Source organism: Dermochelys coriacea, chromosome 8 (assembly GCF_009764565.3).
Source record: "Dermochelys coriacea isolate rDerCor1 chromosome 8, rDerCor1.pri.v4, whole genome shotgun sequence".
NCBI classification, from domain to species: Eukaryota; Metazoa; Chordata; order Testudines; family Dermochelyidae; genus Dermochelys; species Dermochelys coriacea.
In genome coordinates this window covers 9,344,366-9,357,851 of record NC_050075.1, presented here as the reverse complement: position 1 = coordinate 9,357,851, position 13,486 = coordinate 9,344,366, and the positions used below count along the sequence as shown (strand labels likewise).

At 38.5% G+C, this 13,486-nt stretch overlaps 1 protein-coding gene across 3 annotated transcripts in view; it reads right to left on the bottom strand.

Moving 5' to 3' along the window:
- Window positions 1–2,475: 2,475 nt before the first annotated feature.
- Window positions 2,476–13,486, bottom strand: part of COL23A1 (collagen type XXIII alpha 1 chain) — a 349,789-nt gene continuing 338,778 nt past the window's right edge. For all 3 annotated transcript variants that reach the window (XM_043491161.1, XM_043491162.1, XM_043491163.1), the window contains 2 exons: window positions 11,330–11,368; window positions 2,476–9,449 (listed from right to left, as the gene is read on the bottom strand). In XM_043491161.1, coding sequence (XP_043347096.1) covers window positions 9,447–9,449; window positions 11,330–11,368 — 42 coding nt within the window. In that variant the 3' untranslated portion in view covers window positions 2,476–9,446. The remainder of the gene's footprint in view (window positions 9,450–11,329; window positions 11,369–13,486) is intronic.

The following is a 13,486-nucleotide window of genomic DNA, read 5'->3' as shown; positions in this document are numbered from 1 at the left end:
CCAGAGAAGAGCAACACAAATAATTAAAGGTCTAGAAAACATGATCGATGAGGGAAGAGTGAAAAAATTGGGTTTGTTTAGTTTGGAAAAGAGAAGAATGAGAGAGGACATAACAGTTTTCAAGTACATAAAAGGTTGTTACAAGGAGGAGGGAGAAGAATTGTTCTTCTTAACCTCTGAGGATAGGACAAGCAATGGGCTTAAATTGCAGCAAGGGAGGCTTAGGTTGGACATTAGGAAAGACTTCTTAACTGTCAGGGGGGTTAAGCACAGGAATAAATTCCCAGGGAGGTTGTGGTATCTCCATCATTGGAGATTTTTAAGAGCAGGTTAGACAAACACCTGTCAGGGATGGTCTAGATCAGGAGTGGGCAAACTTTTTGGCCTGAGGGCCACATCGGGGTTCCGAAACTGTATGGAGGGCCAGGTACGGAAGGCTGTGCCTCCCCAAACAGCCTGGCCCCTGCCCCCTATCTGCTCCCTCCCACTTCACGTCCCCCCACAGAACCCCTGACCCATCCAACCCCCCCCTGCTCCTTGTCCCCTGACCACTCCCTCCCAGGACCCCTGCAACTGCCCTCCTGGGATCCCACCCCCTATCCAACCCCCCCTGCTCCCTGTCCCGACTGCCCCAAGTCCTGTCCACACCGCCACTCCCTGAAAGGCCCCCTGGGACTCCCACATGTATCCAACCACCCCCTGCTCCCTGACTGCCCCCCAAGACCTCCTGCCCCTTATCCAACCCCCCCGCTCTCCGCCCCCTTACCAGGCCACTAAGAGCACCAGGACTGGCAGCCGTAAGTAGTACACGGTAAGTAGCACATTCCTACGGGGAGCAATTTAATACACTACACCAGCAGCTCTTGCAGCCCCGCTGCCCAGCAGGAGCTCACAGCCCCGCCGCCCAGAGCGCTGGTGGCACGGCCAGCTGAGACAGTGTGGGAGGAGCCAGAGGCTCAAGGGTCGGGCAGGACGGTCCTGTGGGCTGTAGTTTGCCCACCTCGGGTCTAGATAATACTTAGTCCTGTCATGAGTGCACGGGACTGGACTAGATGACCTCTCTAGGTCCCTTCCAGTCCTATGATTCTTTGATCACTTTTCAGAGTAGCAGCCGTGTTAGTCTGTATTCGCAAAAAGAAAAGGAGTACTTGTGGCACCTTAGAGACTAACAAATTTATTTGAGCATAAGCTTTCGTGAGCTACAGCTCACTTCATCGGATGCACTTTGAGACTTCCTGTCTGGATTCTAATTTTCTGTGGAGATTATATCAGTGAAGTAGGTGTCACTTTTTTTAGAATTCACATGGGGTTAATAAAAATAATTTTATGTCACTGGCCTGGGCTCTTCCAAATGCTCATTATCTGTGTTGTACAGTTTTCTCTTTTGAATATTTGTATTTTAAGGCGGGTGTTTCTGTATCTAAAAATTAACTGTGGTGTGTGTTTTTGTGGGCTACCTTTCAGAACATTGTTCGATATCACAAATGTATTGGAAGCACGATATAAACCCCATAGTCTTAAGCAAAGAAAAGTTTGTATTTCCACATTCCTGTGTTTGCTCAGTGAAAGAGCACCAGAGCTGACAATGCTGGAGAAAAATGGTTTACTCTCAAACTGGTAAAGAGGGTGCATGCATAACAGGGGAAATACTATTATTAGTTCAGATTGGTCACAATAACTTACTTGCACCGATTTGTACACACTGAGAACAGTGGAAGAACTATTGAAAGCCTGAGGGGAATTCTCCCACCCATTCCTTAAAAAGTTTGCCCTGTTTTAAATATAAATGTTGTTACAAAACAATGCCTGCAACCACTAACGTTCTGGAGTAAGCAGTCTGCAGAGATTGCAGGCCTGAGCCCTTTGTGAACTGTTTGAAACGGCTTGATAGATTTTATTATTGATTAGAAATTAGGGTCATCTATAAATTGCATCTTTAGTTGCAGCTGTGGATAGATTTACTTGATAAATACAAGAGGAATTTAATTTCTGTGTAAATGTGGATGATTTGGAAACAATGATGCAAAATGGACTCAAAACTATGTTGATTTTAAAGTCAAATTCATTTGTTTTATAACTAAACATACATTAAAGGGAACATTAATAAGGTTCAGAGGGGTAGCCATGTTAGTCTGGATCTGTAAAAGCGGCAAAGCGTCCTGTGGCACCTTATAGACTAACAGACATATTGGAGCATAAGCTTTCGTGGGTGAATACCCACTTCGTCGGATGCAGCGGTATTTCGTCTGTATTCACCCACAAAAGCTTATGCTACAAAATGTCTGTTAGTCTATAAGGTGCCACAGGACTCTTTGCCATTAATAAGGTTGTTAATCTTTATTTGAATTCTTGCCTCATTAAAAACATTTAGTAGTTATTTAAAATAACTAACATTTACAATTTGGAAAGTTTATTCTTAGCTACAGATGCTGCAGTTTATGATACACATTCACACCATCATAAAAACAACTTGGAAAGGGAGGCAGTTTTATTTTTTTTTAAAGAGTCCAAATATTAATTTATTACAGATTAAAACACAATGAAGCAATGGTTTTGAAGGTTTCAAAATAATCACTGTCTATTGCAGTTATAAAATAAAATAAAATGGAGTACTATTAATACCATTTTAACATAACAAACAATGGATAAGAAACACTATTAATGCCTTTTTAAAAAACAAACAGTTGTTCCCCAAAAATATGGCTAAGTAGAACACTGCTCTTGGCATGTACATTTTAACAGTTTATAAAAGGGTTTAAAAATAAAAGACTTGCTAAATACCTTCTTTGTATAAAGGTACCTATTTTTTTTAGAAAAGCAATACATTTTACTGAAACTTAGGAAAGCTTTAGATAAGATACTATGTAAATACATTCAAACAGAACTGTTCTTCACAAGAGGCCCAGCACACAAACACTTACTCATGTGGATACATGAACAGATGCAACTGAATGAATGAGATTACTCACATGAATAAGGAATGCTTGCATAACAGTTTATAGGATCAGGCCCCACTGACATAATGAAACCAGGTGAGCTAATACACTTATTTATATTCTTCTAAATACTGTATAAATATGTCAGATTTTCATTTAGTATAAAATACTAACATTTGTAGCTTCTTCAACTGCAGATAATTGCACTTAGATTATAGAATGAATGCAGTTTAAAAAGACTTGTATATCCACTGCAAATAATATTGTATGGGGCAACAGATAGCAGGTGGTTTTGTTTGCACTTTGATTATTTGGATTGTAAACTGTGATTGTAGCCTTAACTTCCTGCTCAGTGGCATTTCCAGCTGTATGTTTTATCATACTGAATATATCTTTTTTCCTGTGAAATGCAGAATGTAAAACATCAAAGGTAAATGGAGAAAAAACAAACAGTGCAAGATAAAAATTATTGTATTCTGAGAATTTCTACAATATTGCACTCCACCACACTGAAGTTACCAACCAGAATGCACCCAGTAAGAGGCTGATCCAGTTTTAATTTTAGCTAATGGGCCTGATCCTGAAACTCAGTGAGTAATTGGGTGCTAAGCACTTTGCAAAATCAGGTCCTAACTATATTTATGTTTAACTAAAGAAAACAAATCTGAAAATACAAACTCAATTTTATACACTCACACAAAATAAATTGCAAAACCTAAGGTCTGTACATATCAGTTTTTGATAGGTACAAATAGTATTTATCATCAGAAAAAGCAGCAGGGTAGGTCTTAGTGATTTCAGATTATGTATTTTAAATATATGCATTGAGATTACTCCATTTTTACTTTCCTCCTTTTAAGAACTCTTTGTTGTATAATGGAGCCTCATAAAAATAGTTAGCTGACTGTTCACATTACATGAAACTCATCAACAATGAGGCAACCTCTGCCAACCTGTAGTACACAGGGTTTTACAGCAGACGAAAGGAGAACTGTAAATTGCAGATATACTAGTTCCTACCTACAGTCAGTGGTTTTGATAACTGCCAGTTCTAATGCATTGAAAACTGATGCCTCAATATCTTTTTCTGGCTCCCCCTAAACTCTCTAGAATACTGCATAGTCTCTGCAGTATATGCTCATGTGCCTTGTTCAGCTCAGTTTTAAATTATTGAAATGACAGGTTTTCACTGCTCACTGTGCTCATATTCCACAAAATAATGCTAGAACATTTTTGCATGATGATTAAATGGAATAGAAATACATGCAAGAGTCACACAATTAAAACTATGTATTAAATCATGAACCAACTACAAGCAAGAGAGACTGAGTGCAAATTAAGAAGAGTAATTGTACTCAGTGGTTTACTTTGATGTTCAGTAGACTACCAAAGGAAGTAGATGAAGCTACTAGTCACCAAAGTATTTAAAACTGGATTAGATTCATATCTGGGATTTATAACAATTTTGGGTACAGCTGCCAAAGACTGGTTGATCCTCTAATAAAATGCAGTGGGGATGGACTAAAGTGATCAGTTGTTCTTGCTTCCTAATTTTCTGCATTAGTAGAATAGTTATTCTTAGCGTAACAGTGAAACAGTTCAAGAACAGTTCATCTCTTCATAAAGGTTGTCTTGTAAGGCTGCCAAGGTCAGTAACACGCAAGGCAGTATGTCACATCTGTGCCAGCTGTGCAAATTAAAGTGATTTGGGCAGCTTGAAATCAGTGAAAACATTTCATTAAATACTTCAAAAACTTTATTGCTAACAGATAGGAAGCCCCATTTATTAAGTGCACCAGCAAATATTTACTTACAAATCTACTGTTTTTATCATTGTCAGGTAAAAAAATGCTTATGAAGTAAAAACAATCATGCATAAAATGAGGGAAAGCAATACCGAGGTTACAGTGCATCCTAATGGAAACAAGTACCATTAAAAAAAAAAAAATGGCCAAATTCTACTCTTTGCTACACTGGTGTAAATTCTGTTGAGCAGAATTGGGCCAAGAACATATAGTACTTGTCTAAGGATAATTTTTTTAAGAGCAGCTTTTATTGTTTACATTTTATAGTCAGATTTTTAATTTTCTTTATTTGTACATTTGGCTCATTGTTCAGATAAATCTGTTGACAATATGGAAAATATTTAAAAGTTTTCTCTCCTTTCAAAGAAGTTTGGCTGGCAATCTCAGGCAAATTTTTTTTTGTCTATCTAAGAAGCACAGTGAATTAATTACTAGGACAACAATTAAATAAGAACAAATGAGAAGTTTATGGTGTTTCCCATTATGATGACATGTCAGAAAATGAAAAAAATTGAAAATATGAAACTGTATTTAAATAAATATTCTGTTGTTTTACAGAGATATTTCAACCATAAAAATACATGAGTTATCCATACTTCTCCCCCAAATTAACATCAGAAAAATCAGATTCCCCTCTCCCTGACATAAAGCTACTTATTTTGTTAGAAAACATATCCTCTAGGGGGCAGCATTAAACAACCGTTCAGTTGCCATGCAATCTACCAAAATCAACTATTCTGTACATCTAGTTTTGTTTATTGAATTTTCATACCAAAAGGATGCATAATTATATATTATGAAAGGTTATTTATGGCAGAGGCTGGCTGTTTGTCATGGCAATAAATCTGGAAGTGTTATGGCATAACAATACTTTGTTTGCCATAGGAAGTGATGAGAATATTTAAATAAATACCATTTATTTTATAGTGAATTGAATAACACAATTTAGTGGTGTTTAGCTAATAGTTGAAAACTCAAACTCCTCTACATAGTGTGTAGAGAACACCAAAGTCCTGATCCTGTAGTTGGATCTCTGTTGGTGGAAGGGTCTGCCTGCAGAGGTCTAACTGCAGGATTGGGGCCAAAATTTGTAAAAATTCATGAAAGATCCTTGCTCTGTCGTGGACTGATGCTAGTTTTACACCATCTAAGAATTTGACCCTGTGACTAAATAAAACAAAAACACAAACAAACATCGAAAAAAACAACCCTAAGAGCAGGGTTTCTGTCATGGAAGTCTTGGCCATAACAAACGTACAACCTTTTGATAGTAGATAACCATGGTAATATATCTGAAAGGCTTAAAAAATATGGAATATGCTTAATATTTTTGACGTGGGTAGATTCCATCCTTTTCAGTTTTAGCATTAACAAGAATGACCAGTTCAAAAAGCACATATCAGTGATTTGTTTAGTTAAAGACCATCAGACACCAAACATATAAAACTGAAAAACTGACTAAGAAACATTTTATCCTTTGGTTTTCTAGAAAACACATAAGAAATATTTCAGCTTTAGCATTAGGAGAAAACATTCATAGATAGAGATTTTAAATATACAGGAGAAATAAGTTCATCATCATTATATATACAGAAAATGTCAGCATCTATGAATGGATGAAAGAAAATAAAGTATTTGGCAACATCTTGATTTCTTGATCTAATTATCAAAAATAACCATCAAGGCTTGAAAAGAAATATTTTCAGTTTGGAGTCAGTTTGGGTTTTCTCCCAATCTCTTTCCTAACTAGGAGAAACATTCCTTGATTAACCTCCAAGTATGTAATTGCATCAACTGCAAACTACAGTTCCCCCCACAAGGGCAGGCTTAATCATCAGGTTGTTTAAAATACTGGCAGTGAGTCAACCTCAGGCTCCCAATGTCTGTATGCTGGTGGCACGGAACTGGAGCTTGCAATGATGGGAAATATTTGGAAAGTAGTAAAGGCCAGAGGAAGTCTTCCCATTAGGAATTATAGCAAGATCTCCCACTACTATTATAGCACTGGTGCAATCACACTGTTGCTTGCACCGATTGTGCTACACGAATACTAGACCAACAGCGGAAGATTTCCCTAAAATTCTGCATAGACTAGGCCAGACAGGGCAACTGTACTGGAACTCTGTTAACAACAATTGGGCATTTAACATGACTGAAATGACAGGGTGCAGCATATGGCCAGGACTGTCCTGAACAACAGTGAATGAAATAAACCACTCTAGCTTTAGGGCTTGTTTACATTGCCTTGGCAAAATGCATTAGAAAGGTGTGATTTGTAAAGCACTCCAGTGTGCTGTACTCTAAATGCCCCATGTAGCTCCTGTTGGTGTACTCCAAAAGATATCTAAGTTCGTGTTAACATAACCAAATAGGAGTATGTTAATGTGAACTAGGGAACTGGGTGCGTAACTGCCCTTTGTGCCTTTCAAAATCTCCCCTTAAAGTGATAGCTAACTTCATGAATTAGAAATAATTAAAACACATTTTTATTGCTGGTTAAATTATATAATTCCTATTTCTTGACCTATTAATTTATCTGAGTTTTAATCAATATAATTATAGAGAAAAGTAAAAAATACAACATACATCTTTACAGTCTTTAAACAAAAAAAGACAAGTAATACAAAACCAGAGTGGCTGACAAATATAAGAAATAAAGTTAACTGCATATTCCTGTGAATCTTTTATGTAGTCCACATCTTCTATCATGATGAGCTGTATGTCCATTTCAAACATTAATCTGTGTACAGGAAATGCTCTCTGTTGTCTAGGAGGCTTTCCTAGACAAATCCAGTAAAAATAATGCACCAAGGCATTGATGATAATTCGTAGGCATAATTCTGAAACTTTCTACTATCTGTTTGGAGACATTAATGGAGAGCAGCATACAGTACTGAGCATATTATCCTTGTTTATTTTATTAGAGCTGGAATTAACTCTGCACTAGGTTAACTTGTACAGGCAAAGCTCATTAATTCTTGCCTTTATCCCAGTATCCTCACTTCATCACAAGCCTGCATGTACCCAGTAGACTCAATGGAATAATGATCTAAACACAAGGTTTGTATCAACACAATAAGCACCATAGGCACAACATTTTGATGTTTCCTCTCTCTTTATTCTTTAGTTACATTATGCTACTAAAGAAGTGCATTGGGAGGAGCACAGAGATCAAAGGATTGCAATACTTTGCCATGCAACTTTTTCCTTTCAGAGCCAACTCTCCTCAGCCAGTTCTACAGCTCTGTCCAAGATGGGAACACCTTCCCCTCCCCCTGGGTGGCACACTGCTATTCCACTTTGTACGGCATGCAGCTGCAGCTCCTATCCAAGACGAGTGTACTTGATGGCTGTGCAATCACTCTAGGTTTCTCCAATCTGCCTGGTTACCTTACTACTCCTGTTCCCTCACCTACTAGTACATCTACAAAATCAGCATGTCCTAAAAGCCTGGGTCTTGAGCTTTTGGTTAATTAGGCTTTACCTGATATAGGCTCCGATGACCTGTTTACCAGTACTTCCAAGTTTTGTCTGTCCACTTTTCAATGTCATTGGCGTCTACTGCTAAGCCCTGTCCCCATCCAATAAAGAGAAACCATTAGGCTTTCTGGATGTTCTCATTTCTTCAAGAATGGAATGGAGTGGTCAAGGTAACTTGCAGAATGGGATTACTGTGTCACAGATCACAGAGTATTTTTGAGTGGTTGTGTGGTATAGACTGAGCCTGAGTTCAAACTCATTTATAGCAAAGAGAGAGAGACAGGGAGAAGAAGGTGGAGGAAGAGTATGAGTATGCAGATCAAATTATACAATGTTCACAAAACAAGCCCTACCAACCAAGGGAATTGAATACTGTATTTCATACTGTGACCTCTTCGAAGTTTTGGGATCCTCCCAGTGTAGCACTTTTAAGTGCTCTCTTGCTTTAGAAAAGACTTTAGCAGAGTTCTCATTATGCGCCGAGCCTAAGATAGCAATTTTTTAAAAAAGTGTGTTTGGCAGATGAGGTTTCCCAGGTTCTCTGGATTCTGTAGTAAGAAAGATGGAATCCCCAGCAAGACTCTTGCAACTCTTCAGCCACACACCTCAGAAAGTTAAATGTATGTTTCTTCCCGAGATACAAGTTTTGTCATTAGTAGTTGAAGCATGCATAGATGGCCGAGTTCATCATACTGAGCCAAAACTTTACTGTTTCCATCAGGGTGGGAGCATGTAGCAGCGAACGGGGTTGGCCTTGTTTTCTCTGCCAGCTGAAAGTCCTTTCACTCGGCCGGGTGACAAATGAGTTTCTTTCATTTCTAGGGCTGCATTCTTTTCTTTTTTGCTTTCAGCCATGTTTTTTCACCCTTTTAGTGAGTGTGCAACAGAAATGCAGAGTTGAAAGCCAAATTTAGGAGAGGGATCTCTCTCCTCCATGCTCTAAGGCACACTAGGCAACAAATTGTCTCAGTACTGTTAGTCCACACAGTAGCATTAGCAGCAAATACGATTATTCCCATCCACTGCAGCTTGTTTGTACATGAACTCCCAATGTTACCATGCGTGTCCTATGGGCTTGGGAAACTTTATAACATTTTAAAAGTCCATAAATGACAGCATCCAGTATAAAAAAGTTCAATATATTACTGTTGATTTTTTCTTTACAAAAATTAAAAGATCAAAATATGTCACATTATTTACACACTTTATGCTTCATGATTAGAGATCACTGAAAAAAAACCACACGGACAATGTTTTAATCACAAAGACAGGAATGTTTCTTTACACTCATTTACCATAAAGTAGTTAATATTAATGCTGTAAGAATTGACCCCTTTTGGCTTTTTAATATTAAACAACTAAATGAATCAACATATAATTAAATACTATTCTTTTAAGGCACTGCCTACATTCTGAGTTTGTAACCAGCTAGTGATGTGGTCGACTCTGAACTTGATTTATATTCCCACATCACATGGTTAAAATCTGATTGGTAGCTGAACAATTACTAATGTCCCAGCATTGCCAGAGTGTTAGTCTGCCACATGCTTCTCTGCCTGTAACTAGTTTACAGTACTGTCCTTTAGTGATATGGAGAAAAGGCCCTAACCATACCAGGCAATTGGTTTGGGCAGTCCTCCCTCCTAGCTGTCTGTTTACTAGATATCCCAGGATGCACTGTTCTGTGTGCTCCTGCTCTTTTGTGTGCACGTCATTTAGGTGCTTTATCCCCACTACTGAGGCACTATGGAATAGCTGCCCAGATTTTCCTAGAATGCACTAGAACAAACACTTTCAGGCAATGTGGTAGGTGAGGACGCACTATCGTGATGGCAGAAAAACACCTGTATCGGAGTGCTGGGAGTGCAGGAGCACCCCCTGGCTTGAAGTTGTAATAACCAAATACAGGGTTTCTGTTTTCAGCACCACCACTATAAAAATTGTTCCAGCACCCCTGTCCTGTATGAAACTGAATGATTTGTAAGTTGGTTAAAGAGGCCAAAACTCTATCTGATTTCTAAATCATGGCTAAAAGCTAGAGTATGGGGAGGGCTTAACAGAGAACTGTAAAACTAGAATGAAAATTAAGTTAAACCCAGATTTCTGAGCCAACCGCCTTCACTAATGAGGTGGCAGGGAACATTCAGCACAGGAACAAGCTTTTCACCTTTCCCGATTCATTAAAGCTATCCCTGACAGTAATTTCACAAGCACTATGGCATCCTTGAAAACCATGGCATCTGTGCTGTCAAAAAATGATACACTCTTAAAAATTGCTATATTCTCAAATACTTGTGGTTCGTTGATGGCATCAAGAGGATTTTACATTGGGAGAAAATACTTTTAATACGTTTATTTGAAACTTATTGCTGAGGAAGCATGTGGCACAATCCCCATTCTGCATTGCCTGGTTAGAGTGGGGGACATTTATTTCAAAAATTTGGGCTTAACTTAGTTTTCATTTGTGCAGAACAACTTCAATATTTAATTTTTTTTCATTTTATTGTATTTCCTAAATGGACTATATATACATGCTATACACATACCCCTACACTCTCTGGGCAAGATTAGCTGTTTGGCAGGTGCAAATATTTGTCAGTGTAGTTTAGGCATTTTGGATGCATAAACATCTAAGTGTGCCTACAAATCAGGTACAAAGAGCTCTAAGTGACCCAGGGCTCAAACTGACAAACTTTTGCACACTGAGTAGCTTTCTTCACATGAATGATCACATTCACCTAAATGTGAGCTACCCATATTAATCAAGTTACTAAACTGACTATGCACATGACTGGGTCCCTAAACTGCAAGTGCAAAAATGGAGCCCTGGTAAAGCCAGGCCTGAAAAAAACTGGCTCTTTATGGACCCGGTTTATGAGTAAGGTATTCAGCAATTGTCAGCTCTGAAGTTTCTTGCACTTCCTCTATAGAATCTGGTTCTGCTATTGTCAGAGACAGGATACATAAGTTCTGCTTTGATCTGGTATGGCAATTTCTAAGTAAGGTACGTTCTCCATTGCACAGTTTAAATGAAGCTCAGAAATACAAACAAAAACTCAAAATGCAACCAAATTCAAACCACTGACAAAGCAGGGGGTTTCACTCTACCTTGTGCCAACATCCTGGTACTGGCAGTCCATCTGGTCCCTGAAAAAATTAATTCACAGGTATTATTTCTACTTGAAGTTACCTGAATTTCATGCTGAAAAAAAACTCAGGCCATTCATCATGATGATGTAAGATTCAACAGAACAACCGACAAAGACTGACTCTAATTACCATGCAAAAACATATATTTGTATAAAAACAAAAATACATATGCAAGAGAAACAATTAGTTATCAGGCGCAATTAAAAAAACCTGGAATCACAGTGAATTCATTTCACAACCTGATTTAAAAGGCTGAGGGGTTTATGCTGTGAGAAGCATGTATGGAGAGAATTCTGCAGGAACACAGCTTTTGGTGGTTTTCTTATTTTAGTTTTTTTTAAATGACATCTCAGTTTCTTTTAGTCTGATTCTGCAACACTTAATCCCTTTGAGAAGTCCAGAGTCATTCCACTGATTTCAATAAGATTTCACTTAGCTTGTAGACTGACAGGTTTCAGAGTAGCAGCTGTGTTAGTCTGTATTCGCAAAAAGAAAAGGAGTACTTGTGGCACCTTAGAGACTAACAAATTTATTTGAGCATAAGCTTTCGTGAGCTACAGCTCACTTCATTGGATGCATATATATTTTTTTTCCACCGAATGCATCCAATGAAGTGAGCTGTAGCTCACGAAAGCTGATGCTCAAATAAATTTGTTAGTCTCTAAGGTGCCACAAGTCCTCCTTTTCACTTAGCTTGTAAACTCTGGGGCAGGGTCCATCCTTTTGTTCTGTTTTCGTACACCACCTCACACAATGGAGTCCTGATCCATGACCAGGTTGCCTAGGCATTACAGTAATACAAATAATAATGACTCAAGGAGTATCGGACTACTCAGTGGAAGTAAAGATTGGGCATTTTATGCTTAGTTACTGACGCACAGAGGTATCAGAGTCCTATGAAGATAATAATGCTGGTAAAGTTTGGCTATAGTGAGGGGAAAAAAATTAACCACATGCATTTGACAAGTGAATTAATTAACCTATCCTTAGAAGGGAAAGGGGCTAGATGTGAATATGAACCAACTCTCCAGTTCAAAGCCACACTGGAAGAAATAGCAGATTAAGTCACCTATATATACTCTGTTTTTGGTGCTGGATTTTTAAAGAGCACGAGGCCCATTTCTGCACATGTAATTACTGTGTGTGCGCATGTGAAAACTGGGTATTCACACATAAGTTGGTAGAAAGGTAACTAATTAGCTATTGTGTGTGCAAATACCAGGTCTGTGTGCACAGTCATGGTAACTCTGGGTAAATATAAGCGAAAAATGCACATAGACCTTGGGCTGCTCCTTTTAAAAACCAGACCACTACTGTCCATCGTTTCACAGCCTATTACTTATATTTTGCATTAACTTTCATAAGATAACCTAACCTACATGAAGCCCAGTGAGACAGATGTGGCAGGGGAATGACACCCTCCCAACATTACTCATGTCATGATACACAGGTCATGCTATAGTAACACATCTTTTATTGTATCATTACAGAGTGATTATAACATGTTTGGTCTTTGTGCTGCTTCCACATAAAACTTTGAATTTCTGATGAAGTACCTTTGAAAGAGAGCACTTCGCCAAACCATGTGAACACTGTATTTGCTAGAGGTAAATTCCTGTCCTCTGCTGCAGGGGCTACAGGGGGATGGGAGGAGTTGGAGGATTGGAGTAGGAATCCCACTCTTGCATTTAGACATCCATCAGTCAAAGCCAACCCTGAGCCTACTCTGTCTTGTCCTGCACTTCCTGCTGGCAAGATGACTCAGGGTTCAAGTATGACACATTCTCTTCCCTTGGCTCTTATTAAGTACAGAAAAGTCAGCATCTTGCCCCAGACAGGAACTTTTCAAATAAAAATATAAAAATATATAACCCATATATTTATTTTGGCAATTATAATAATAATAATTAATAATAATCACCTGCATTTATATTGCAGCTTTCCCCCCAAAGGATCCCAGAGCACTTTACAGATGTAAAAACTAGTTTGCAAACACTACACAGGGAGCATGCTATCTACTCCTGGACTGAAACCTGTTCAATAGCACACAGCAACATTATGCAGCAAGTCAGAAAGTGAAGGATGACAACTACTCAAACGAAGGGTCTTGAAACA